The sequence below is a fragment of the Corticium candelabrum genome, chromosome 20, assembly GCF_963422355.1.
Source record: "Corticium candelabrum chromosome 20, ooCorCand1.1, whole genome shotgun sequence".
NCBI classification, from domain to species: Eukaryota; Metazoa; Porifera; class Homoscleromorpha; order Homosclerophorida; family Plakinidae; genus Corticium; species Corticium candelabrum.
Window position 1 is genome coordinate 4,326,616 of NC_085104.1, and position 27,969 is coordinate 4,354,584.

A 27,969-nucleotide genomic window follows, 5' to 3' on the forward strand; every position below is an offset into this window, starting at 1 on the left:
GACATGGATAGAAATACTGAGAGGCCAGCGTTTACACGTACCATAGAAACCGAGCCAGCACGGGCTGGCCTGATTACAAGTGGTCGTGTAAATGGGGTATTAGAGACGTTTCTATATAGAGCAACCTCGGTTGTAAACAGCAGGGTTTTAACATACTTCCAAGATGTATATACTATTTCTGGTTAGTAGGTACCATAAGATAAAGAACAAACTTTATTTAATAACAATGTTAGTCGCTTGCCGTGTCAAAGTATTATCATTGTCACATCTCTAGATATGAAGTTTGAGAGGGCTGCGATACTATACATAAGATGGAGGGGAGGAAGTAATGATATATATTGGGAAGCAGTCATTTGGAGAGTTCAGTTTGCCGGTCAGCAAGGAGACCGGAAGAAGGATGAGTGCGAGAGCGGAGGAGAGTGAGAGACGCGGTAGAAGAAGTTCCGTGACGGAGGGACGGTGTGACTGAGAGTAACGGAGAGAGTTACTGTCAACTGTCATCCACGTAAAGTTTGACAAGTTTGTTTCACAGATGTAGTTGCGTGTAAATATATATTTGATAACGGCAATCCACTACCTCTCTACGAGTTGAACTATCTTCTCTTCCGCGTAACGAAGGCTCTTGAATACTCGCGTGCGACAATTGGGGCTCAGGTGGGAAAGCCATTCCAGATTACAGAAGACGCAACACGGTTCAGAGCGTAGATAAATTTGTTATGGAGCGAGAAGTCGCGATTGGGAAAAATATGGGCTTGACTGGAGCAGCCTTACGCCAATTTGTGATGGATCAACAAACGATTGAGAGAGAAGACAGAAAAGGAAACGAGAATTGAAAAGGAAAGAACAAGAAGTCGCAGAATGGGCCAAAAAAGAAAAGGCAAAGAAGCAAAGAGGGAAATGGTGGCAGTGAAGAGAGAACAACAACATGTCCTAGAGATGAAAGTTAGAACTAGAAGCGGCGAGAATTTTAGACACGTCCGTCAGAGTAGACCATAATAGTGCGGCAAGACCACCAAAAGATCCCATCTATTCAAGACGGCAAGGAAGAACTGAATAGTTATCTTCTGAGGTTCAAGAGGTTCGCCAGGACAAATGAATGGGAAGAAGAACAGTGGGCTGGCACTTTGAGCGCCTTGTTGTCCGGGAAGGCCTTAGACGTTTACTCTCGGTTATTGGAAGAGGCAGCCGTGGATTACAAGCAATTAGAGGAGGTCCTTGTAAAGATACGACCAAACGGAGGACGGGTAGCGGCTCAATTTTAGAAGAGAAGACCGGCGCCAGAAGAGAAGCCGGGTCAGTTTATCCATCGCCTGAAGAACTACTTGAAGAAATGGATAATGTTTTTAAAGTGTAATCCCAAGGAAGTTGCAAATATGTTCTTAAGAGAACAATTTTTGGAAGTGTGTCCGAAAGACCTGGCGTTACATCTAAAGGAGAAGGAGAGAACGAGCCTAGAAGACCTCGCGAAAGCGGCTAATCGCTACATGACAGCGCACTAACGGAAATTTGCAGGGTGTCAAAGGCTCCGATACATCAACAACCGAATACGACTAGCGATGAGACCGGTGAGGCTTCAGTAAGAGAGATAGCGTTACAACAAGGATCCTTCATCCCGTTGTTATATTTGTGACAGGCCCGGTCACAGGAAAGTAGACTGAAAACTTCAGGGGAAGAGAGGGTGCTTCAAATGCCAGAAACTTGGACACGAAGCCAAAGACTGTTGGAGCCCCGTTGGTACTTCAAGGTTGGACAGCAGCTAGGAGACTCCTTATAGAGGGGCAGCAACAGATCACAAAGATTGGCTTGATTCGGAGAACAGAAACTCAACTGGTCGATTACCAAATGACACCGGCACTAAAACGAGCGACTGTCTATCGGGGACGCGAGCTAGCGTCAAAAGCGGGTGTCTAGTCGTCGCTGAGGGTACAGAGGTACCGTATATATCGCATATGGAGAAAGACAGCAGCAACCAAGCATTTCCAATCGACAGAGAGATGCCAGTACGAGAGGGAAAAGTGGTGACAGGGTTGTGCAAACCTTGAGAGATGCAGTGGCATAGCGGTGAAACAAGAGCTGGTCAAAATAATTAGTACACTGGGAAGATTGATAAAGTTAGCGGACTGCACGATCAAGAAAGTCTCATTGGCGAAAATACAGATCGATACTCCATACTTTACAGGAGACGTAAGGGCTTTGTACCAACGCGACGCGATCGATCTACGATTTAATTATCGGGGACGTCCCCAATGCTAAAGATCCCAACGAACCGAGAGTAAATCGGTGGGAGGCCGGCTCGTTAACCAGGGCGGCTTCAAAAAGGACCGACTGGAGCAACCCGTTGGTGACGAGCACTCACAAGGAATGAATGGATGTCGACAGAACGCGACTATCGCGTTTGCAAACGAAAGACACGTCGCTTCCAAGAAGAGACAAACCAGAGCGCAGACGAAAGGATGCCAAGAAGTGACATTCGAACTCAAAAACGGCTTGTGGTATCGACTGTATAAGCACCCCAACACAAGTAATGGAGAGCAGATTCGGCAAGTGATCGTCCCGAAAACACTTTGTAAGCAGGTTATGAAAGTCGAGTACGAGTCGGTAATGAACGGACACCTGGGGATACGAAAGACGAGAGACAAGATCATCAACGACGTCTGGTGGCCCGGGATCCAAAACGACGTTATCAGGTTCTGCCGATCATGCAGAGTATGCCAAAAGACTGCTCCTAAAGGCACAGTACCCCGGGTGCCTCTTCAAACAATGCCTGTGATCGATACTCTGTTCAAGAGGGTAGCCGTCGACTTGGTTGGACCTATCTATCCTCCTAGTGACAGAAAATACAGATACATCCCTACGTTGGTTTGACTACGCTACCATGTACCCTAAAGCCGTCGCGCTAAACAAAGTTACCGCAGAGGACGTGGCGGAGGCCCTCGTGAATATTTATAGCCACGTTGGGGTTCCAGAAGAGTTACTCACCGATAGGAGACCTCAGTTCACTTTAGAGTGTGTGAAAAAAGTATCACTCTACTCAGCATTCGACGTCTAACTACTAGCCCATATGACCCTATGTGTAACAGGCTAGCGGAACGATTCAACACCACGCTAAACACTATGCAAAAGAGACTATGTAGCGAGACACCATGTCAGTGGGACCGCTATATTAATGCACCCCAATTTGCGTACCGTTAAGTCCTTCAAAAGCCTACGGGATATTCTCCCTTGGAAATTTTCTAAGGGAGGACCTTGAGAGGACCGATGAGGATTCCAAGATCGATATGGACAGAGGAAGAGGGAAAGACAGAGGCGAGGACTAGCTATCAATATGTTCGAAGTTAGAAAGAAACTGGACGAAATCATGAAAGTGGCTTGCGATGAATTAGAGAGGTCCCAACGAGGCTACAAACGATACTTCGACAAAAGATCAAAGAAGAGACGGTATGCGGTACCATTCCGAGTAACAAAGATTGACGCAATCAATTTTTATGAAGTCGAAGTACAGGGAAAGAAAAAAGATTTACATGCGAATTTACTAAAAAGATGTCGCCTGAGGAGTGAAACCGACGGCAAGATTTGTAAAAGAACTATGGAAGGATCCTGGTAGCAAGTGCGACAATATTGGAAGCAGATGGATGGGAGCAGCCTGCTCGAGCTAGGCACATGTTGACTCAAAGAGATCGCAGGAGACGTAAAAGTAAGTAAAGAGTTGCCGTACAAAGAAAGAAGAGAAGCGCTAGCGGTAATCGAAGAATTTAGAAACGTTTTCACTGATCTTTCAGGCTTGACCGACTTGGCCGTGCATCGGATTCAAATAACGTCTGACCATTCGGTGAAGTCTAAGCCGTACTTGATACCGTTTCATATAAAGTCTAAACTAGAAAACGATAACAGGGATATGCTGAAAATAAATATCATTCGGGCATTGGAATCGCCATGCGCATCTCCAGCGGTTTTAGTTCTGAAACTGGACAAAACAAACTGGCTTTGCGGGTATTATAGAAAACTCAATCGTCTGACCATATGCGACCCCGAGTCTATGACACTTTTGGTGGATGCAGTTCAAGATCTTGCCCTAGACCGATACTTCACAAAGATAGACTTGCTAAAGGCTACTGGCAGTTCTCCGTGGAGACAGAAGATTTACGCAAAACCACGTTTGTGGTACACAAGTGTACCTATAAATTCCTCAGAATGCCGTTCGAATTGTTCAACTAAGCAGCTACTTTGGTGAGAGGATTGAGAAAGTTACTGGAGGCACTGGAGTATGCAAACCACTACATGGATGACATCGTCATTCACACACCTACTTGGGGAAACACGGTAACACTCTTAGGGAAGTTCTGTGGAGGATCGCCCAAAGCCATCTGAAAGTTAGGCCCTCTAAACGTGTCGTCGGAGCGCGTACGCTGTCGTTTATCGGCCACGAGATCGGACACGGCCTCATTCACCCGAGCGAGAAAAACGTCATATAATTTAGGAAAGCTAAGAGGCCCGGCGCAAAGAAATAATTGCGCAGATTTCTAGGACTGACCTGGTTCTATAGAAATATTTACCCAACTATAGGGCCATAGCAGTTCCTCTGACCGACTTGACAAAGAAAGAATTGCCAAACAAACTGTAATGAAATGATTCGCAGGAGAGGGCGTATTTGGCGTTGAAGACGGCGCTATCTGGCCGACTCATACTCAAGTTGCCTGAACATGATAGGCGTTTCTTGCTTTGAGTAGACGCGTCAGATCTAAGGGTGGGAGCAACGTTGATGCAGGAACACGAAGTAAAACCATTCCCGGTAGGATATGCAAGTAAGAAACTCGGCGAACGAGAGAGAAAATTCTCTATCATTGCAAAGGAGTGATTAGAGGTTGTCTAAGGAGTCAGAAAGTCCATGAGTTTTATCTATGGAGTACAATTTATTCTCCAGATGGACCACCAACCGCTAGAATGCTTGGATAGAGCAAAATTCGAGAACGATAGAATCTTGAAGTGGGCCATGTATCTGCAAAGCTACCACTTCACGGTGCAAGCTATCAAAGGTTCGGAAAATGTCGGGGCTGACATCCTGAGTAGGGTGTGCTAACGACGACCGACAGAGACGTGTTTGAGTTGCAATAAAATATGGAGAAGTTTCCTTTCAAAATGAGGGAGATATATGTCAGGTCTCTAATATGAAGTTGGGAGGGGCTGCGATACTACACATGGGATGGAGGAGCATCGCTAATATTATAGATTGGGAAGCAGTCATTGGGAGAGTTTACTTCGCCGGTCAGCAAGGAGACAGGAAGAAGGAAGAATGCGAGAGAGGAGAGTCAGGGACGATGTAGAAGAAGTTCCGTGGCGGAGGGAAGGTGTGACTGAGAGTAACGGAGACAGTTACTGTTAACTGTCATCGGCGTAAAATTTGACAAGTTTTTTGTACATATATACTTGTGTAAAACATATATATTGGATAACGGTAATCCTCTACCTCTCTACTAGTCGAACTATCTTGTCTTCCTCGTAACGGAGGTTCTTGAATACTCGCGCGCGACACTCATCAATGGCCATATCCTTTTCACATGCAGTCTACCGTACAGAACCATGCTTTTTATCTAGCGAACATATCATTTCCACTTAAACAAACTACAAAGTGTAAAAGTGTACAAACTGTTTGCTACCACATTGACAAGGTAGATACATAGCTATAGCTTGTGCCACGTGCAAAGCAATGACATCAATTTTAGCAAGAACACAAGTAAACGGCAACACATAATCAGCAAAGTAGGACATATCATGTCGGTCACTTGCATTTTCATTCAGCCCTTTAATATTTCTTGTTTGAAACACTCGGCTAGAAACAAAACAAAATAGAAAGAGTGATCGTTAATAAACACAGGCGTAAAGCGGGGGGCTGAGGGGCTACAGTTTCCTCGCTAGTGTATAAATTAAAAAATTTTGTGATAAAGAATGAATGTATGATAGATTTCTCACCTTCCTCTATCTTGCTGTGACCAGCTGGGAAAATCGTCTTTCGTATTTCGAGACATTTCTCTATATGTAGACTAGCTGGGAACGCTTCTTTCATAGCAAGAAACAACGTAGCAAGGTAAAAGTGACCTGCACACATACAATCAGATCGACACAGAAAACGATCTACGCAAAGAGATCAACGCACAATCTGCAGTGTGATGACTAGTAGGTAGTGTGTCTTGCAAAACTGACAAGGAAGATTGCAAATGGGTCATAGAAGCTTCAAGTCTTGCGGACTTGATTTCGTACAAACCTAAGAGCATCTCATCTACACACGTACACATTACAACCAGCTCAGCTGTTGTGTTGATAATCAATTAACTAACGAATTGCAATATCAACAGCATTTGGCGAATAACTCTCTTGATCCATTTTTAGTGCTTCCAAACACAGCTCTATAGCTTGTTCATAACATCCCTTCATGTCATGATCGCGAGACAGGTAATACAAATCTAATCAATTTAATTTACAGTAATTAGTCCATGCAACCTCACACTAGAAACGAAATGTAAACAAACTTGTAGCAACATATTTGTCTCGTTGAGGTGATTGATCCTGTTGTTGCAGCAATTGTTTTGCTTTCTCGTGCCACGAGATGGCTTCATCGTAGTTTCCACGTGATCGACAACAATTGCCCAAACGGTTTATATCTGTAACACGACAAGTTGCAAGCAGCAGTAAGTACCATTAGTAAAGAGAATACAAACCATCCTTGAACACAAATCCTAGCGAGGCAATATTTTCATTCAATCAATGCATGCTCCAACGTTGCGGTTACAAGCTCATAACTTAATTATAAATTATCTGTATATGGAAACCTAAGAAAAGTTCCACAGTATATGATAAATACTGGTTAATTAGTTTCAAAGTATCTCGTAAGGTACAAAATAATAATATCACTTCCATGTTTTGAAACTATACAACATGCACCAGCAGAAATTATTCTGCACCCTCAAGGCATATTGTCAATTACGTCCGTTAATAATTATGACCGTTTTAATAAATCCCGGTAGTACAGTGAGGAGTTCTGAAATACTGTTTTTAATAATACCTTTTTGTATTGCAAAGATCTAGAAAACGCCTCTCTCTCGCTTGGGATTGCGTGCGAACAATAATAGTCAAATATTTTGTGGTCTCTAGTATCTTCCTCCCGTCTCGGGGCTGCACCTCTCTAGGCTCCAAACGGGTTGAAGATATTGTGAAGAATATAAAAATTGGTCTTGAACTAGCAAGCCCATAATTAACATTTTTTTGGATCGTTTTATAGGTTTACGTTATCTCTCGCGCCAGCAAGATTTTCACAGCATATATTATACAGTCGTGTTTCTCTAATAGGGCGTCTTATAGGGCGACTTATCCCTATACAGACCTTCGCATGCATAACCACCTGGTGGTGGACATATCTCATCCAACCCAAAAGGTGGTTCATAAATATCAAGCAGGCTCCTACGTGGATTATCCGGGGATTGGATTGTATGCACCGTCTTCTACAGTTTCTCTATCTTTGTCTACTATCTTGTAGAAAATCTCATTTGCGTTCTATTGTTCTATAGTGCACCTCCATAGCTTAACCAAGGTCTACCATGGCAGAGGAGCGTCTTGCACACCTATCAGTTATCGCCATGCATTACAAAGACGGGTACCAGCAGACGAAGTTTGTACAAATCATCCACGGAGATTGTTCAGAAAGTCTTCTTTTGAAAGAGACGTAGTTGCACCGTAGTTAATTTACTTAATTTATTTAGCAGTAGTCTATGCATGATGCAGTTAGATTTCGTTAGACAGTTTTAATAATTTAGGGAGTTTATAGCATGACACATTGCTAGAGATATGTTGCCATAGTTGTTGCCATTTACTTTAGCTAAGCTGTACGAAGCCTGAGCCATTTGCACCTCTAACGATACAAATGCGTTGACTAAAGTAGGCGTGATCTATAGAAATTTGCAACCCCCTCTTTTCAAAAATCCTGGATCCGCGCCTGAAAGGACTCATAGTTCGGACACGTTCGACGACAAATTATGTCTATTTCGTTGTCTGCCGTTCACCAAGGTGTTCTAGCACATCGAAGAGCCAGGACAGGGAACTCTAACAAAGATTGAAACTTGTAGCTCCCTTACTCGCGATCCACAAGACCAACACATAGACGAGCTCGACAAGACAGAAAGACACTTCAAGTGGGGCATTCGCGTTTACGAAGCCACAGAAGCTCTTAACTGTGTGTCGTCTGACAGGACAACCCGCAAACTATCCTAATGCAATGACCATCGGTATGTTCGAGCAGCACGCCTTCTACATTAAAGATATCAAGAAAGTCTCCAACCTCTAACTCTCTGGGTATTGCCAACAATTCTTTAGCCACGCCCGTAACCTTCAACGGCACGCCGATTGGTTCATCCAAGGCGCAGCCCAAATCATCTGTCCAGGTGACACGGTGTAAGCACCACAGTCGGACGAAAGAGCATTTTAGCCGAGGTGCGACTCGAGGGACGCACTACTGGCTGCATCGAGTACGAAAGTCAGCAGAGCGGCATTCACATCTACCACGCTAAATGCGGCAACCCGGTGAGCGCTTGATAAAGAGTGCTCACGTCGACGGAATGGCCGGCCGAATAGTACTTCAGCTTCACGGCTGTCGCTGCCACGGATGTTCAAAGCACTGCAACCCAATTTAAGCACCCTGTACCAAGAAACTCTTGCGCGAGACCAAGCCATCGGAGATGCCGGATTCCATCTCGTGGTCACGAGGAAGTGTGAATAAACTACCTTTCCAGCATTCCCAATCCCAGAACCAAGAAACAAAGCGTATCCACACACCATCGTGCGACTTTGAAGTTCGAAGCTAATCTCGACAATCGAAAATTCTACTCACCCACAGCGACCCTAACCCTCGAGACTGAACACACACCTATATCGGTCTCTTTACGTGACATGCAACACCTTTCCACACATCTGTACAACGCATATCCCAAGCAACTCTTCGCAGACTCTGTCGACGAACTCCATCACCAAGGACAGCCGATACGAGAAGTGGTTGTGTCAACGATATCTCTCGAACAATCTCAAGTTTATCCCCACCAAACAACAGAAACGGATCGGAGAGTGGTGCGAACAAGTGACCGTGCTAGCGTTCCATTCGGGTAAGTGCGACTTGAAATTTATCAAAGATCGTTTTGTGAACTAGATTACCGACACCGCTAAGGAGATCAATGTAGCCAAGAAGGCCAACCAGACTCTGTTTCTATTGACGTCTCACTTACGATTCCTAGATGTCATAAACCATCTAGTACCAGGCACCAGTTACGACAAATTGGTCAAAGCTTGCGGCTACCAACTGCAAAATTGTTGGTCCTCCTACGAATGGTTAGACAACCCAGGCAAATTGCAATACCCAAGACTACCCGAATATTTCTTTTCATATTCCAAGATAACGGTCAGTCAGTGCCCACTCACCCTCTATGAAATGCAATCGTGCAAACGCACATTCCGAGAACAAGAGATGACCACCTTTGCCAAATGACTGCGATGCTACAACGACCTCGATGGCAATCCCTTCCCAGATGCGATCACCAAGGTAAAAAATTTTAACACGGGTACGGAGTCGACATCTTAAAAGACGTCGTCTCGCTCCCATTTGTGTCCCTACAGTTTCTACTCCGATGTACTCATCAACAAGATGAAGCAATAGACCTCGTTGCCCGCTAGAAGGAGGACTAAGACATGCTAAAAAATGCGGTCATCTGCAAGTCCACTCAAGTGTTCATGAGATATCACGAGCTGGAGTCACGTGCGTCCGATCCAATCAATATGGCAACGCGCAGCTTTGTTTAAAAGTTGTGGGATTCGATGCCAATGCCCTATACCTCTCGACGATAGCCAAGGAAATGATCTGCGAAACATAAGAAGTCTAACACTACGACAACCCCATGCAGCGCGACGTAAAATGCTTTAATAGGCGTCTACTCGCAGGAATGTTTTGGTTACGCAAAGGGCGATATCCGAGCCTTACCTTACCCCCGCGATAAATTTGCAGAGATGCGTACCTTATTCCTCAATCGCAAAGTATGCGAAGACGTCGTCCAGCAAGACATGTTGCACAATCTACAGCGCACCGGCGGGAAACGCATCCAAACGAAAAGCTACTCGGCGCCATGTCTGCCAGCAAAATTCTCCTCAGACGTAACCTTGAGTTGATCCAGATGGTTACCCACAGTCTGTACATTGCTATCTCTACCAAGACTTTAGACGATGCGGTTCTGCCAGAGTTGGTGCAAGACTTTCAAAAGAATCATCAAGAATTGCTGGCTTGAAACAGGTGAAGCAATCGAACACCGTGTCTCTCCAAATTAGTGTTGGAAGGGTCGGAAGCCAAAGCCCTCTTGGTAGCAAAGGCTATTATGTAGATGATTTAGCCGGTCAAAAGAGCTAGCTAAAATACTTCGCCAAAGCCATGAACAACAAAGATATCACCTGGTGGCGCTACGCGTGCGTCTCAACTCTCCAAGGTCAAAACGACCATGCACAAAATCGAGGGTTCCGAATGGTGAGAGGATGTATGAAGACGTATCTAAGGCGCCCTATTGGAGCATTAAGACCGTACAATATACCCCTGGAATAGGACGCTCTATTAAAGAAATGCGACTGTATAATGTATGCTATATTTTTAAGATAGCAGCATTCCTGAATTCGTCGAACGCCATTCTCTCAGACAACGTACTGGGGAATGGCATCTATTACGACGGCATACGGTTGGAGGGTCCGAAATAGCTGCTTTATTGGGTTGGAACCCCTTCTTCTCCTTTCGACAATTGCTCGGAGATAAGAGTGGTGTCGAGGCAAGATCTGCGGTGGGCTTTGCCTGTTGGTGGGGAACGGTATTCGAACCCATATCTGAACGATTGGTCGAGATAGATTGTGAAACCAACTGCATGGATGGACAGATATATATTCGAGCTGGAAATGTAGGCTATTTTTCCAGACGGATACTGTATCGTATCGTATACAAAATGTGGTAAAACTAGGAGGCACATTCACAATACACGAGAAGATGGTTTGACTTATCGTATGGCCACGAGTCTACCCAAGCGTTTAATCCCATGCAAGATTATTAATCGAGTATAAGGTTCCGTATAAAAGATACCCAAATGGTCGTATATCTATGTACTATTTACCTCAAATATGGATGGGACTAGATATTTCTCCCATTTCTAGCTTCGGTCTGTATGTAGAGGTTGTACATCGTCTCTGTAACTTAAAACAACTTGTACCTACACCGAACTACAATAAATCCTACCAAAACATCCAAACCATGGTTGGCTCTCCGCTATGGCTTGTGGTTGTATAGTTGTACTAGAGGATAATAATAAGGCAACCGACGATGGGTCCTCCTCACCCTCACCTGTGATCAGACCTATAGACTTTTGGCGCTGCACCCAAAGATGTGCTATATGCAATTATGAAAGCTATACAGACCTGTTTGACTAACGATGATCGTATAGTAGGATATGTACCATATTAAGTCTTCAGTCTCCTCAGTAGAAAAAATGACCTCTCTGCTTCTGCACTTGTGATAGGCAGTGTACATGCTATCAATAGCAGACGATAAACATTCGAGTACAACCGAGAGTCACAGGCTCCCAAAGCCAGGAGAATGTTAATTAATTGTTGGGTATGGCCTTCTTGCACTCTTTCTCTCTTTTCCTTGCTCCTTGCAGTTTCTGGTATTTGCTTTGCCATACTTCTAGAAGACTTCGGAAATGGAATATAGGCTTTCCATTGGGTCAACGTCGGAACGAACCAGAAGGGTAAGCACTAGACACAACAATGGTCGAACATCATCTTGCTCACCATTAGATCGTTCACGCATCTGAAGAAGCAGGAAGTCTAGGAGAGGTATAGCAACGGATCGTTTGTATTGCTCAATCGGACTCCGACTACTAGTAGGTGTATTGATCCAGTTTTACTGTAAGTTTGTTTTTCTTAAATCTGATTCAACGGATTCAATCCTGTCTGCGAGTCGCAAAATATCTTGATACCAGATGTCAAAGAGGTTGTCTAAATCCTGCCTTGTTGCCTTAATTCTTTCAGTTACGTAACTGAGTGAACCGTTCCCTACGCAGCAAAGATATCCTGGTCACGAGCCTGGAGTTCCGCTACCAGATGTCTCACTTCGTCAAGAATCCGCTTCGTTATTTCTAATTAAATACTGGAAATGAGCACAACGCGGCTTCAAGACCTTGTGCTTTAGCTTCGAGGCCAACAAACGGGGGGTTGCAACCCCAAAACCCCTACCCTAGATCCGCCAATGCCCTTCTTCTGCCGTATAGCCAGTCGGGTAGACCCCTTTGCCTAGCAGGGCATCTTGACCAAAGACGGCGGTCATCCGGACTTCGATAAAGCGGACGCACGTCCAATTGGTGTTGGCCAATCTATGTTCTCCCTGGGAAGGCGGGTATCTTCTTCTTGCTCAGATAGATAGGGGCGAACTTGTTCTAACCGAAGTATGCTTCGGCTGCTGGGTGGGGTCTTGTGAAAAAGTTTCACATGACCTGTTTCAAAGTTTCTACGTCTATGTAGGTGTAGCACCTGAAATAGAATGACGTCTGGAAGCGAGCTGTCAACGTTTCCATCATCCTGTAAGCGACGGCATCTCCTAACTTACTAAAGAATTTAAATATCAACAATCTCCGTACTTTGATCAGTCGTTCTCGTTCGCTGTTTTGCTAAGTATAGTGGGACCCTCTGTTTTGACACGTGAAGGTAAAGGTGTGCGAAACATTTTTCGTCACCTTTCGCAAGTCACAAGGGGATACGGTAAGTCTTGAAGATCTTGCACCACCTTCTTGGCTCGCAATGTGATATTGGCTTCTTCGCAAATTTTTTGTAACTCGACGCACCGGTGCTCGGGATTGTCTGCGACGCCGCGGAGAGCGGGATATTGTCCAGTTTGACTGGAGCGTTGTATCCGTTGTGCCATCTACAGGTCGAGCTTAGGAGATAAATTCTACAAACACTGCATGCTTTGCGCAGACGATAAGCTCACTTGAGTCCGAAGTATTTGGTCTGCATGCTGTCGCAGGTCTTTCGTCGTTGGCGAAAACCCTTATTTAGAACTTCCTTGCTGAGTCATAGTACAATTGTGCGGTTATATACTAGAGATTATATTTCTCTAATAAGGCGCAAATTTCTAACACACGGTACTACAATTCTGTGGCTATATACTAGAAATTTTATTTGTTGAAAAGAGCGCAATTTTTCTTTAGAGGACAGACCACACTTTTATGGTTATATACTATAGATCACACTTATCTAATAGGGCGCCTAATCGTATGCCGGTGGGAGTGCTTCCACGTCTCGGACGCCGAGAGAGGTGCGCCCCCTCGACATGGAGGCCAAATTTTACATTGTACAGGGTAAAAGAAGGAGAGAGTCATTTCCCAAATCTCTGCAATACAAAAGACTATTTTTTGACGAGCGTTATCATTCCGATCCTATACCCACTACTGATTATGGGTGAGTGAGCGTGGTCTACATATCACTACGATAAAAAGAAATTTTTAAACTGCTGTACTCACACACGGCCAATTGAGAATGTAATGAGGGCAATTTTACTCTTGCAATATCAAATGCCTCTCTTGCTAATTTCCAAGCTTCATCATTTCTGTCAAGTAAGTCGTACGTATCAGAAAGTTGAGATATAGCTAAGCAAACAGATATGATATTAACGAATTCCTTTTACATGACTCAGTATTTCTTACCGTGTGCCAAGAAGGGATGAGAAGATGAGTAGCATGATCGGCTGATTGTGACAGCCTCTTCCAGTAAACTCAAACTTTTCTCAAGTTTTCCGCTCTCTCTGTAGCAGTTACCAAGATTGGTGTAAGCTAAAATAAAAAACATTGACTTCTTCATCTTGAAATTTTCGACATGTACAATGAAGAAAGCAAAACCGCTGCAGCTTTACATGAAGGTACCTGTAGACTTTTCCACTCGATTTCCGTCATCGCATTGCCTTTGCAAATCGAGCGACGTTTCGTATGTCTTTATCGCCTTGTCATATTTTCCACCTTCTTGGTAAGTGAGAGCAAGGTTGTTTAGTGCTACAAAACCGATCATAATCAATATTGTGTAAAGTAACATTATCCAGATTTTTTCATTTCAAACCAGACTATTGATTAATTATCGTGTTTGCCTTCTCTTTTAGCACGTTTATAGTTGATCGATTTTGATCGTTGGTCACTATGTTTTATATCAAGCGTTCCCTGTTGATCTCAACATGTGCTAATATTTCAATTTACAACATCTTTGTGACACAAGTTTGTTATTTCTCTTTGCAGTTCTTCTTAGTAAATTTCAAATGAAGAAATGTAGGTATACTCTATTAATATAATCAAATTAAGAATTTTTAAGAACTGTACAATGTTATTAATAGCTTCAATGATTACATTTGAATGCATCAGAAATGGAAATGGCAAAATGATATGTCAACTTTAGATATAAGTAACTAAACAAACTGTCATTTTATTTTCGATTTGTATACCAAAGTGCAACCTCAGCTACCCCTCGGACACCGATTAACTAGACTATTTGATAACACGGAAAAAATTTTGTCAGCCAGAGCAGCGATTATCTTTCACGTGTTTCCGGTATTACATCATCCTTTTTACGAAAATCATAAAATTCCATTCTACTATCTAGACAGATACGATGCAGTCGCTGAAAGTTGCGCAGAAGAATAAGTTTTCAGTTGCATGAGTATAAAGAGTAGAACGTGCCCGTATGTTTTTGTCACATGTACAAATTAGACGGTTGTTTTCATCAAACACCAGCCATGGCATAATGCATCATTTTATATGTAAATTACTTTAATAGTGCTAATAATGTTTTTGAATAATGCTTTAAGTCGTACAGTACACTTTCTAGAGTAAAAAAATGCTATGATAAATCGGGGGGCTGGGGGCTCAAGCCCCCTCGCTCAGTGTAGGAATTGAAATTTTCTGACTTTTGCAAATCTGTATAACGTCTGCCAAGCGAGGTAGTTTTTGCTTAATCGTGATGATATCCACGGTACAGAAATTGACGGATTTTTCGCAAAGCAAACTTATGTTGCGGACTGTGATGCGTCCTCTGAGAAGCCTGACAGTCACTGTCGTTTGTCCCAGCCAGGTATGCTGTTTCCGAACCTCGAGGTAGACCCTAGTATTGATGCTCCAACTAGCGATTCATCGTCGTCCGTCAATCTTGTAATACGCGATGTCTTGGATGGAAAGTCAATAAGTGACATTCAAAAGCTGGAGGTTATTCGAAAAAGGAAGCCAGCAGCTGCTTGTTCATTGACGTTTTCCCATTTCAAGGACAAGAGGAACAGTCACGAACGTCACAACGGTTCCTTCAAAGAAGTCTTTTTGAGTGGTTAGGCTATTACGAAGCTGATGGTGATTTGTCCAAGGTTGGTGCTTTCTGCATACCTTGTATTCTCTTCAAACCTGTCCACCGCGGTGGATCACGCAGAGCCGATAATCATATCACGAAACTCCATCGTAATTTTGAAAAAAGATTAGTGGAGATGCATTCTGATATTCATGGTGGACTTCAGCACCATGCTAACTCAATGTTCAAGCTTAAAGAGTTCACTTGCATTTCAGCCAATCCTCAGCAACATATTGATGCAACTATTAGTCAAAAATCACAAGAACGAGTGCGCCAAAACAGGGACATCCTATTCTCCATTCTTCGATGCCTTGAATTTGCTGGTAGACAGGGTTTGGCCCTTCGGGGTCATCCGCAAGACAACTTTCACGCCCTCATTTGCTTTGCTGTGGCATCAGGTGATTTCATTCTTAAACAGCATCTGAAAAGGTGTGCCAAGAATGCCCATTATCTTTCTCAAACACTGCACAGAATCAGCTGATCTTGTGTATTGGTGATGAGCTAACTGCAACTATTGTGAGGGAAATAAAGAAATCATGGCATACAGGAAGATGAGGTCACGGATTTAAGTGGATGAGAGCAGCTTGGCATTTCAATTATATATAAAAAGGAGGGAGAAGCAGTGGAGAAACTATCAGCGTTTGCAGAATGCAAGTCTTTAACTGGATCAGCCATCGGCAGCAAGATCTTGAGTGAGCTACAACGTGTTGGCTCGGATCCAAAACGATGCAGCGCCAAGCCATACGACGGTGCAAGGTCAATGAGTGGTTATTTAGCTAAATAAATGCCAAGCTAAATTCAGAGTTGTTCCTGAGGCACCATACTATCATTGCACAAGTCATCAGTTAAATCTCACTCTTCCTAAGGCTTGTGCGGTTAAATCTGTTCAATGTATGCTATCTGATTTGCAAGCTCTTGGAATATTTTTCAAATACTCCCCTAAGATAAAGCGCTGCCAACAAACGTGCACTGCCGTGCTTAAAGAGACATTTCGGAGATTTGCGTTAACGCAAAATTTTAGAGACGCGCGCTAAAGTAAGTTTGCAGCAAAAAGCAATGGCTGCATACGCTGATGGAAGTGACAAGAACTGCAACGAGAAGTTACAGTTGAGTCCAGTTTTTACGACAGGGCCCTCTTCGGTGTGTGGTAAAAACAGCTGTTCATACGTGGTCTGTCGCACATGAACACAGCTAAAAGAATAAAGAGGTGAGCGGTATTGGCGTCCAGATCTGTTTCACCGTCCAGATCTGTTTCGGCGTCCACCGCGCTTCACTGACTGCTGTCGTGTCACGTGATGTTACACGTGATGGCGAGAAAATCCTTTTCAGCGTCGCGTTAGAAAGCGTTACCCGCTTGATAAGTATGAGTAGGTTGTGCATAAGTGTTTCAGCTACTGAAAAAAACAACACGCTTTGCAAACTGCGATCTACGGTAGATATTCCAGAAGTTGGAGCCCCGATCGAAAAAGTTGCAAACGCGTCCCATAGAATTTATCATTTCATTTAATCAGTTAAAAGCGTACGTAAGCATATCTCGTTCTGCTAATGCGTCAAAGGTGTATGTTGGGCGCAATTTACTAGCGCGTGTGGCCGAAATGTTCCTTTAACCAAGGCCGAAAGCAGAACGGGAAATCGGAGATATGTAGCCCGACATTAAAGTTGTTGTCTGCAACACGTTCAGCTACGAGCCCTGTCATTGGACAAGTTCATTGTCGCTCTTCATTACAATGCTTTCGTTTCTGGCTACTTGAAGGGTCACCAGTGTTCTTCTACAAGCGAGACCTATTCAAATATTTCCAACACTGTTCAACTCTTTCAAGAGCACACATTTCGCAACATACACGATTCCATCTGCTTGATGACTAGTCTGTTTGGAAGAGACACACCGGAAATTCCTCGTTTGGCGGCACATAAAATCTTCAAAGCAACCTTTTTGCATCAAGTCCCGATTCATATTGGCGGGCATCTGTATTCATACCCTTTATAGATTCTTTGATTTCAGAGTTGAGTAGTCTGTCACTAGTCTCACTCAAAAAGTAGTTTAAGCACTTCTCCTTCTCCCGGCCAACATGAAAAATTTAAAAGAGGAGAACATCATCAACATTTTTAGTGCTTATGAGTCAGACATACCTGATTCATCTTACCCAGCTGAGATCATCCGATGGCGCAAGAAGTGGGACACCTCGCCCAGACACCTAAGTTTCCCACAGTTACTTTGAAGGAGACAATTGAGGCGACAAATTTCTTGCTGTATCCAAATATAGCGCGAATTCTACACCTTCTTGTCATCATTCCTGTAACATCAGCTAATGTCGAACGCGCTAACTCAGGACTCAAGCTAATCAAGACGAATCTACGAAACACAATGTCACAGGCCCGACTGAATGCTCTGGTTTTGTTGTTCTGCCACGAGTCTGTTCCTTTAAACATTGATGCAGTTGCCATCGTTTCGCGCAAGCACACTCTAGACGTAAGTTTCTCCTGAATCCAGTTCAGGATGAACCTGTTGCTATATTTAACACTCCTAATTTCTTAACTGAGTAAAATATATCTAGTCTCCCAAAATGGCATCTCTTCTTAATGTCGGTATTTCTTCTAGTCATTTTAAATGGTGAATTCCTTGTTTGGCTTCTCTGGTACGAAAGCTGTCTCTTGATCTACATACCATCAAAGAATTGTGTATATTCTAGACTCATCTATGGCATAATGTATGTTAACATTGATTATCCCGTCATATATGAATTTATTTGTACAATCAGTATGCTCTACGCTGCGCTCCCACCTCAGCAAAATCCTGGAACCGCCACTGGGCAAATAAAAGCATCAAAAAATTTATTGGTCAGGCCTTAATGTATCCGTGGAGTATACGGAGAATTTTACATTCAATGTATAAAGCATATTAAATTATGAAAGATAACGATCTAGAAGTAAATGACATGCATACTCTATATCCACCAACATTTAATTTTACACTATGAAGTCAAGCATACAGCAAATTGATATAAGTTGCTTTAATTATTAAGAAATCGAAATAGAACAGACAAGCCGAACGCATACCAGCTGAAATCCTTGCAATTTCTGCTCCATGCGCTAGTTTCCAATCAATCTTCTTTCTAAACAGCCGCTCTGCTTCTTCGAATTTTTTCATTTGCACGTAGCAAGATGCTACACGGCCTAGAGCTGTAGCAAGAATGTATAGCAGCTTTAAATATAATGGTAACACAACAATAATATACTTAGCGCAGATAAATAACACAACTGGAAGAAGAGCTGTCGACCTTGCTTGCACATTATTTACGCAAATTATCATCTTCTTTATGTACATTTATATGATGACAGCAATTTGTAGTGTAAGCTACTTAGTGACACTTACAGAAATACAGCTATCTCTACTATAACATGTAACATTCTTCGACCATTTCTTACGTTGATCGTACAACGATTACGTTTCCTGTAGTTGCAAATGGTAAACAATGTGAAACCTCACATGTACGAGTACAAACCATGCAACAAGTCATCCTATTTAAAAAGGTAAACTTTCCGTCACTAGCTGCTACCAGGATCTTGTCAAAGAAATAAATGTACGACGTTTAACGTTATGTGCTGGCCAGGAGAGCGCCATAGCTGGAGAGTAATAACGCTATAAGCAAGCAGAGAAGTGTAACACCAAAACGATAGTGACCATCTGATTCAATATAATGCATTTTTGATCGCAAAAAGACCAATTTGAAAACTAGCAACGCTTCTTGCACAGTCTGACAACTCACTTTTAAAACAATTATTTTGTACTTTATGCGCGATGACTGGAGAGCCAAAATTCTTCCGTCACCTACAAAAGCCTGGCAATTCTAGTGACTAGACGCTTCCTTTCCTCCGTACGAAATATCTGACCTCGATCGCGATGACTAACGTAGACAGAAATTGCTAACTCAATATTTCAATATCGCCTTACCCACAGAATAGAACGCAGGAAGAGAACTTTCGTCGCCAAATGCTTGCAACACTTGTACGGCTTCCTCAAAGTATGGCTTTGCAGTATCAGATTTACTAATTAAATCGTACGAATCACCAACCGAAATCAGACCTGAAATTTCAAAATTGCCAAAGCTACACTGTAATTATATGTTAAATCATACTCACTGCTGCTCATTTCTACAGCATCGCTAATACTGTGAGTGCCGAGTCGACGATGTATTTGCAATCTCTCTTCTGCTAAATGCTTGGCTGTTGTAATGTCGTGCAAGTGTGTTGCCAACCAACAAGAAAACTTCAAGAGCTGTAGACATTCTTGATGCATACATTTTGATTTCAAGATGTGATCACAAACGCTGTAAACGTGTGGAGCCAATGCAATCAACTTGTTGTTGTTGAGATTACTCATTATGCAATCATAAGAATTTGGTAACATATCTTGCATACATTTTGTCAAACAAATGAGATAAGGTAGGAATTTGTCTCTTCTCTTCATGTGGCTTACAACAGACTGCTGAACGAGCGCATGAATGTCACATGTTTGCTCCTCCTCATGAAATGTGAGCAGAGAAAAGTCGTCTGACAACAAATGCAGAGAGACTTCAAACTCCTTTTCTCCGATCTTCGAATCTCCGTCACGCATCACGGCTGTACGAAGAACATAAGTAGAAATGGCGCTCGTGTCCATCAGAGAAGTAAAACTGAGAATTTTTTCTGCAACTTGAGATCTTCTTGCTACTTCATCGAGATCGAGATCCCAATGCATCGGTGTTACCCTGTCGAATTTTAGTCTTTCCTGCATAATCTTCAGCTTCTCTTCATCATTTCTGGAAATTCCACACGATTTGGCCAGCGTGGCGACGTCAGCTGCTAAAAGTTGGTCGATCTGTGAAATATCGGAACTTGTTAGCTTGTGCTGTAGATGCTGCAGTCCACAGCCACGTAATGTGTCCTCTAACTCATCGGCTGGATAACCAACGGCCTCTTTCTTCAACGACAGTTTTTCTCTCATCTCCGTATAGGAAATCTTTGTTTTCTTCGTCAATGTTGCAACACGCCGAATGGCCAGTGGCAATAGCTTTACTTGTCCATCGGTCACTATGCGTCTGATCTCATCCAATTCCAATTTCGACATCTTGTCGTTATTCTTGAATTTTTCAGTCCAACAGCAGAAACACTCGACGGCTGCGTCTTCATCCAACTCTGGCAGCTGAATCACACTGCCTTCTCGCATCAGCACGTGATCTCTGCATCTCGTCGTAATTAGAACGTGAACTTTCATGCTGCAAGTAGGAACGATATCTTGAATGACGTGCAAATCATCACTGCTGTCGTAGATCAACAAAACATTGCCTTCACGTTGACTAACGAGATCTAAAAAGCGCGCATTCATTTCTTCCAATGATTTACTTGCAACATCATATTTCTCACAACTTGGAACAACCATCTTTTGACATACCAATACAATTTTAGAAATAGGAATTGTGAAATGTATATTCGTTGTCTTACATATTTGTTAAATGAATGTCGTATAGATGCACTTGTTCTTGAGCTAATAAAGAAAACTCCTCCTTTGTATGCCTCTCTGTGAAGCCTTGCATAGTAGGCTGCTACGCATGATTTGCCCGCTCCCGCTTCAGCACAAATGCACTACAAGCATAGGAATAATAGTCAAGTACAACAAAGAAAAAATTAACTCAAATTGTTACCAACAAACGAAAGTCACTAATGTCTATATTCTCTGCAGTTTCCTGATCTCTTTTCCAAAAGTAACGCGTCAATTTCATGATAATTGTGTCTCGACCACACGCATCAGGGAAATTTCTTTTTTCAAGTTCAACAGGAAAAACTGTACACGACAATGTAGTTATTTACTTATACCCATCCGATAAACTGCAACACTTTTCTTCTGTTGCTTTCTCTTGTCTTGTAGAGATTCTTCGGGTAAAGACAGTCGACGGAATCTTGCCTTAAAGTCCAATTGTGCAAGTATTTCTAATTATTACATTGAGCAAATTATGGAAATTAATTTATTATATCATTTCAACAAGGTAAAAGTTGGTACCTTTGCTGCTTCTCCTGCGTGGATCTGCATACAATACAAGTATTGTCCATAAACAAAATCAACAATATATCTATTGTTGTCATAACCTGGATGTCTTTCTGGTTGTATAAGATGTAATATTTGATCGTACCCGCCAGCTTCCGACAAAGTCTCACAAAACTTGTAGAAACCTTTGTTGCCTCGATAAGGTAAGACGTTCCTCAAGATATAACGAGCTCGTTCGACGTCTCCACTCATTTGCTTTAGTTTATCAAATTCTTCTAGTTTTACCTGATCCGTACTCAGTAGCTTATCAAGAATGGGTTCGATTGGTAGAATTCGTACCAAATCTGAATATAGAGGTTGAATCCGTTCTTTCCATAAATATTTTGGTGATCTAACCAATCAGCAGTTATATTGTAATAAAAATTTTGAATTCGTTACTTTAAAGACACAAATATTTTCGGTCTAGCTGAATGAAGGAGTTCGTCCAAACGCCTCAAACCCCCTCTGCTTATACGCTTCTGCCAAGACATTGCAAATGTGATTGATTGTGCTCGTGATGCTCACGCTGAAGCAGAAGCGCGATTTTTAAACAGCTCTTAAAAGCAATAAAATTTAATAACATGTTCCTCGTCGCTGTACTGCACGAATCCATCGAAACAACCACTCTGGTCAAACTGCATGCCGAGGAATTCTGGCTAAGACGATCGGTCTTCATATCATTTGATGATCATTTCATCACTGCATGAACTGACGGCTTGCTTCAATTAGGTTACTGCAACAGTAGTATCAGGTATGCAGCTCTGCGAGAGAACGCCATCAGTCAGACATATTGTCATTCGGAAAGAAGTCATTGATCCATTATTAATTAAAAGAAAACTTTTAGCACCAACTTGCCAGCAGGAAATTCTCTTCGATAGGAAGCTAGTTGATAAGTGGTTAAATACATTACGGCAGTGGCGTACGCAAGGCGTTTTCCCTTTTGCTAGCAATACCTCTAGACTAGCGCGCACGTTGTCTCTAGAGTCATAAATGATGCCTCAAGGGAATTTTGGATCGACAAAGATCGATCCCTACTTGACAGATGGCGCAGTTCTATGCATATTAACTGGCGTTTTAGCGGTTCTTCGCGAGTACATTGCATCCCATATTCTCACTATTTTAGGCCTGTGTCTAATCTTGTGTCTGATCTATCTGTCACATTCATGTGTAAACGTGCTACTACTTGCACGACTGCCACTGCGTGTAGGCTCTGAAAGGGTGAGCTGGCAAAAAAATTATGGTAAAAATAACAGATGATAGCTTTACATGGCAAGAGGAATTATGGAAATTGACCGTTTTACTAGAGGAGTTTCCCCACATTAGTGCGAGCTCATCGTTGCCCTTTTAGAGTATCAGCAGTATCTTAAACTTAATACCACTATTGCGTATAGCAGAGATATCCTAGCAACGGTACATATATCATGTTTAACAACATACTACATTGAAGCAAAAGTCTTTTGAAAGACAAGCGGTTGCCTGTAACAATTTGTACGTTCTTCATTAATTGGCAGAAAGAGAATCTTTCTAGTAAAAGCTACTCAAAAAAGAGTCTTTGGAAAAGTTTTGAGGCGCTGCTAAAAATCTGAGAAAACTGATCTGATGTATTAGCTGTGTCGCCGACTGGCTCCAGTGCTATGAAAGCAATCAATTTAAGTAGTGGCCCTAGTATTAAAATGATATCACCTCTCAAAAATTGCCTTTTTGTATTGCAAGGGATTCTTTACAAGAACGCGAATTTATGTTTCGCAACCACGATTTCGCAACTCGGCTACCTATGACTCGGCTACAAATGTTTCTATCGAGCATAGATCCAGTCTACACGATCCAAAAAGCACAACACAGAGATACCAACAACACACATTCAAAACAAGCGAAACGCCCCGACGAGAGTAGTATATGTGGTGCAGAGATCATTCAAAAACCTCCCATCGACCCTCTTTCACTCTATGCAAGCGTGCGGTCGCATCGAGTTGCAATCGCCCGACACTCCTCCAACTCGATGGCAGCCGTATCTATAAGGCAGTGTGACAATATCGAAAACTCCCTCTCAGCTCCAATAAACAAGAAAAAATCTTGTCGACGCCATAAAGACGCCACCGCTGCCAAAGCGCGACGAGAATATCTCTACACTTTCTCAGCAACCCAATGGGGTCAGCTTTGTCCACACTCCTCTCCGTGTGGCTATCGTTTTTGAACCCGGCACATTCTAAATTCCCACCAAGATACTACCTACCCCACGATACCGAAATGTTGCCCACAAAGCAATTTATAGATATAGCGGGGAAGAAAAGACCTTCGCAACCATTTCACCACCCACGCTACCACGACCCCAAAAGTTGCCAACAAAGAAAAACTATGTGGACCTACATATAGCGGGGAACCGAATAAATACGCAACCAAGTCCGACCACAAACACACGACACCAAAGGTTGCCAACGATAAAAATACTATTTAGAACTATATATAGCGGGGAAAAACACTCAGCAACAATGTCCAACAACACTACCCAAAAGTGTCCAAGAAACCTATCCAAGCCACCTTTTGCCGATACGGGTCTTTGTACCAAGAAAGGTATCGCCAGACGTCTTCTCGTGGACAAATAGTACAAGAAACATCTCCTCCCCGACATATCCAGGGTCGAATATCTTGCCGGGAACCGAAGGCGTACCTATCTTTGTCCTCTCGTAGAGTTAGTTGCCCATGTTTGTGGACTATATGTAGGTATTCGGGTACCTACGTCCGGAGGACACGGTTCGAGTTCGAGAAAGCATTTCGTGTACGACCGGCGAAGAGGTATCAGTACAAAAAATTGTGGGAAAGATACGAACAGCCTTTCGAGACATCCTGGGCACCAATCGGACAATCGGGGTGCATATCCTACACACGCTGATACTGGAAAGGGAGGCAGGCTCCGCGATACAAAGTAGCATCGTCAAGATCGAAAAGATACGAAAGCGGTTGCTCGCTCAACGTGGAAAAAGATGAATGGACGCATCGAACCCTAAAAGGTGCTCGTGGCAAAGATCGAACTGTTTCCTATGCATCTATTGGCGAAGTCCAAGAGGCATTGACCCAGATAGAACGGATTTGGTTTGCCTTTGGCTACAGACTCTACAGTATCGACTAGACCCAGGACTTCTCTAGAACACTAGATCGCAAGACCGGGTGTAATACCTATATCATGTCCACCAGTTCTGCGAGCAAGGTGATCTCTACAGCGCTATGGAGGACGACATCCCGACCGTCATGGCCAACGCCCGTACCGTGGGGACACGTTTGCACGTGGCTACGCCGCTCTCCCGACGGATATACGAGCATTACAAAGGTGTACAACAAGACTGTTTCCCAAATCGAAGCAAGAGAAGTCTAGAAAATGTTTAGTAGCAGGTTGCGCAAATACATTGACTGCCCCAGTCTCCTCCATCTTTGCAAACCTTTCCTGCACCACGACATACACGACACAGGATGTGCACGTATCTAGGTCTCTATCTAAGAAGTTCGAGGTAGAAAGCTGTTTAGTACAATAGCACAAAAGGTCGTAGCAGAGGCTATCGCGCTCGTTTCGTCGCCAGACCACCCAGGGCTATTTGTGGTGCAATCTCCCGAACAGCAATAGAGAAATATGGCTTCTACATAGGATCGATGCCCGGTTCTAGCCATTCGACCGATGAGCGAGATCTTTGTCGCATGGTACGCCTACACAACCACCGGCAGGGTGGCAGGCATTCGCATAGCAACCACTACTACGACCATGGACAACGACAAAGCGTGCAAACTCGCGGTTTAATGAGCTGAGGCCGACTTGGGTTTCGTTGCTCTCCCATCTTTTCAGTGGACGTGCTCTTGATAGAAAAGACCGATGAATAGATAGGCCCTCTTCAATGTTACACGGAAGGAGCCGACACAAAGACCATTCAAGCTGCTTCCAAGATAGCGACGCAACCCTATCGCTATTGTGGTGCAGTCAACCCCAATGCGTTGCTTCCGGAAACAGCGTACATATCTTGGATTTGATGCGAGAAAAGAAGGCACGGGACTGAGAGGGACAAGTTTATATCCGAAATACATTCCATTCCAAACGACAGATGCGTCTCCACGCTATCGAAAAACCCGACGAGTCCAACGTGTCCAGAAAATCGAGGACATGTTGGTCTCCGAGGAATGAAAGACAACGACACAAGACCTGCACGAAGAATCACTACACAGACAAGACAAAAAGAAAACAAACAACGTCTCGAAATGGAAGTCCTAGAAACCTCCCTACAAGCCCAAACGGAATACAGAGATGAGTCCGAGAAAATATACGGGGAAATGTTTCTGGCCTAAAAACCACCAAAATATTGAACCTACTCCTCGAAAAGTCGAGATGCAACATCGTGCGCTTCACTCGGCCGATGAATCCACCCAGAGAGAGTGTGGGATACAATTGGTTCTGCAAAAAGAAACCAAGAAGACTGTCGTATGTGCCACATGGCTATCCACCAAATCTTGGAAATACACCAGAAGTACATCGAATGCAGCGATAGCACTATTGGCTCTACTGCCAAGAGCTGTCCATTGACGTGCTACCGACGCACAGGTTCTAAAAGACTTCAAAGAGATCGTATAAAACCCCATCGTCGTGGTTCAGACTCCCGACCCCACACGGCTCGACGAAGTACAGAGAATGTTCGACATGGTACAGCACGCAAACCAACAGCACAAGCAAACAAACCACACCATGGAACGACTGTATTCACCCAAACGCTAAGGAGACAGGAGAGTACTGTGCGCGTGTACGCAATTGTCTAAGACAATGTTCCGTGCAATAAAAACCGATCCTGTTCCAGTATGCGAACAGTTACAATTTGAAATGACAATGTCACCCCATGAATATTTGACATGCAGTTTGTACGTAATTGTATCTTACTCGTGCTCTTGAAGACCTGTTGCCGTTTCTCCATTACTCTGACTGTTCTCTGATGTTGCCTTCTCTTCCGTTGCCTTCTCTTCCGTTGCCTTCTCTTCCGTCAGTTGACTGATAGTAAAAGACGAGCGTTCAGCAATTACTTCGACTTTCTCGTCAAACTCTTTGCATTGTATGCTTGTTTTTGGCAAACGCTCTGCAGAAAACAAAGCAATATATTATGTTATCAGTCTGCAGCATTTGAACCATTTTGCAGAAATTTAGTAATAATTATAATCAAATAACAGTTTTGATCTGCATATTATCAAAGTAACGTTTTTAAAATACTCACCAAATGTAACATGCAGCTCGCTGAATTCATAATCGCTGCATTGCAGTACAGTATACTGTACTGTATTGCAGCTGCGAACGCAGTTGCCTTGCTGACATTAATCAATTAGTCAAAGCAAACTAATTTTAAGTAATTTAAACTAATGTTGATTAACTTGCTTTAATTATTAAAAAAGAATGAGATTCTAGAGTGATCATAACAATCAACACAGAAAGACGTTGGTTGAACAGATTCACAGGCGCGGATACAGTCCAGTTGTATCAGATTTATTAGCTACGCGTCATAGCAGCTAAATCTGTATATGACCTACGGAACCAGCAAACTTACTTCAATCCCTAGTATTAGAGTTTATTTCCTAGCATATTCAGTAAATAGTTATAGGCATATAAGCTTTGAATTGAACGAATTAACCATTCATCAAAAATCGGAAAACATTTAAACGTTTACTTTAGATACAGTGGTTATAACTCGTCCTCCTTAAAGCCCTCGATTTATGTTTTGGCTGCGGTGGACGTATCGTTGAAGAGGAGGAAGCCCTGACCCCCAAGAGCCCTCCCCTCTATTCGCCTGTGTAGAAGTTGCTAACGGTCAATTCTGATGCAGATTATGAGTTAATAGCATGATACAATCTGAACCATTGAATTTTGGCTAGAGACTCCAAGTGGCCGCGACTAACGGTGCATACGGCTGTATTCACACCCAATGTAGGTTAATTATTAAGCCGGCCATACGCTTTAACTATATACATACGTGTAGATGGTTCCTCTCATAGATAGGAGAGACCAACACAAAAAAAACAGTAACCTCTTAACACAATCTTCCAAGTTTCTACGTATAGTGCAAGCGGAATTAACGCCAACTTAGGGAAGTGTTCTTCTAAACAGAAGAGCTCATAAGGGGCGTTCCCAAAATTAATAAGCGTGATCTGCTCTAACACTTCTGTCCGCCAATTTTAGCACCACTCTACCCTGGTGCTGTGTTGGCGTTACCAGGCAACTCTTCCCGCGCTACAGCCTAGGCCGGCAGTGTCGTGTGAAACGCAGCTAGAGCCCATAGCTATCTAGGAAGCTGCATATCTAATATCATTCTTTACAAAATGGTGCGAAGCAGCGGTCTAACGTCCTCAACCCCTGACAATAATAGGAAAAACAAGAGTCTGACCTGCTTCTGAGTCTCTCGAGTCCATGACGCCCACAGTTCTGGCGCGTGGGCTATGTTCATGTTAGCTACTCACCTGCA

General features: G+C 43.1%; 1 protein-coding gene across 2 annotated transcripts; it reads right to left on the bottom strand.

Moving 5' to 3' along the window:
* Positions 1 to 5,550: 5,550 nt before the first annotated feature.
* LOC134195518 (uncharacterized) lies at positions 5,551 to 27,966 on the bottom strand. Of its 2 annotated transcripts, XM_062664553.1 has the most exons (18): positions 27,892 to 27,966; positions 26,403 to 26,595; positions 21,556 to 21,845; positions 21,470 to 21,493; positions 21,307 to 21,399; positions 21,114 to 21,253; positions 20,914 to 21,054; positions 19,573 to 20,851; positions 19,385 to 19,516; positions 18,490 to 18,612; positions 13,977 to 14,102; positions 13,761 to 13,886; positions 13,578 to 13,703; positions 6,525 to 6,656; positions 6,333 to 6,458; positions 6,152 to 6,274; positions 5,968 to 6,093; positions 5,551 to 5,827 (listed from the first exon to the last, which is right to left on the bottom strand). In XM_062664553.1, the coding sequence occupies exons 1-18, from the start codon at positions 27,914 to 27,916 to the stop codon at positions 5,793 to 5,795; spliced, it is 3,360 nt and encodes a 1,119-aa protein (XP_062520537.1). In that variant the 5' UTR covers positions 27,917 to 27,966; the 3' UTR covers positions 5,551 to 5,792. The 2 variants fall into 2 exon arrangements, with proteins under 2 accessions (XP_062520537.1, XP_062520538.1); XM_062664554.1 differs by lacking the exon at positions 18,490 to 18,612.
* Positions 27,967 to 27,969: the final 3 nt, after the last annotated feature.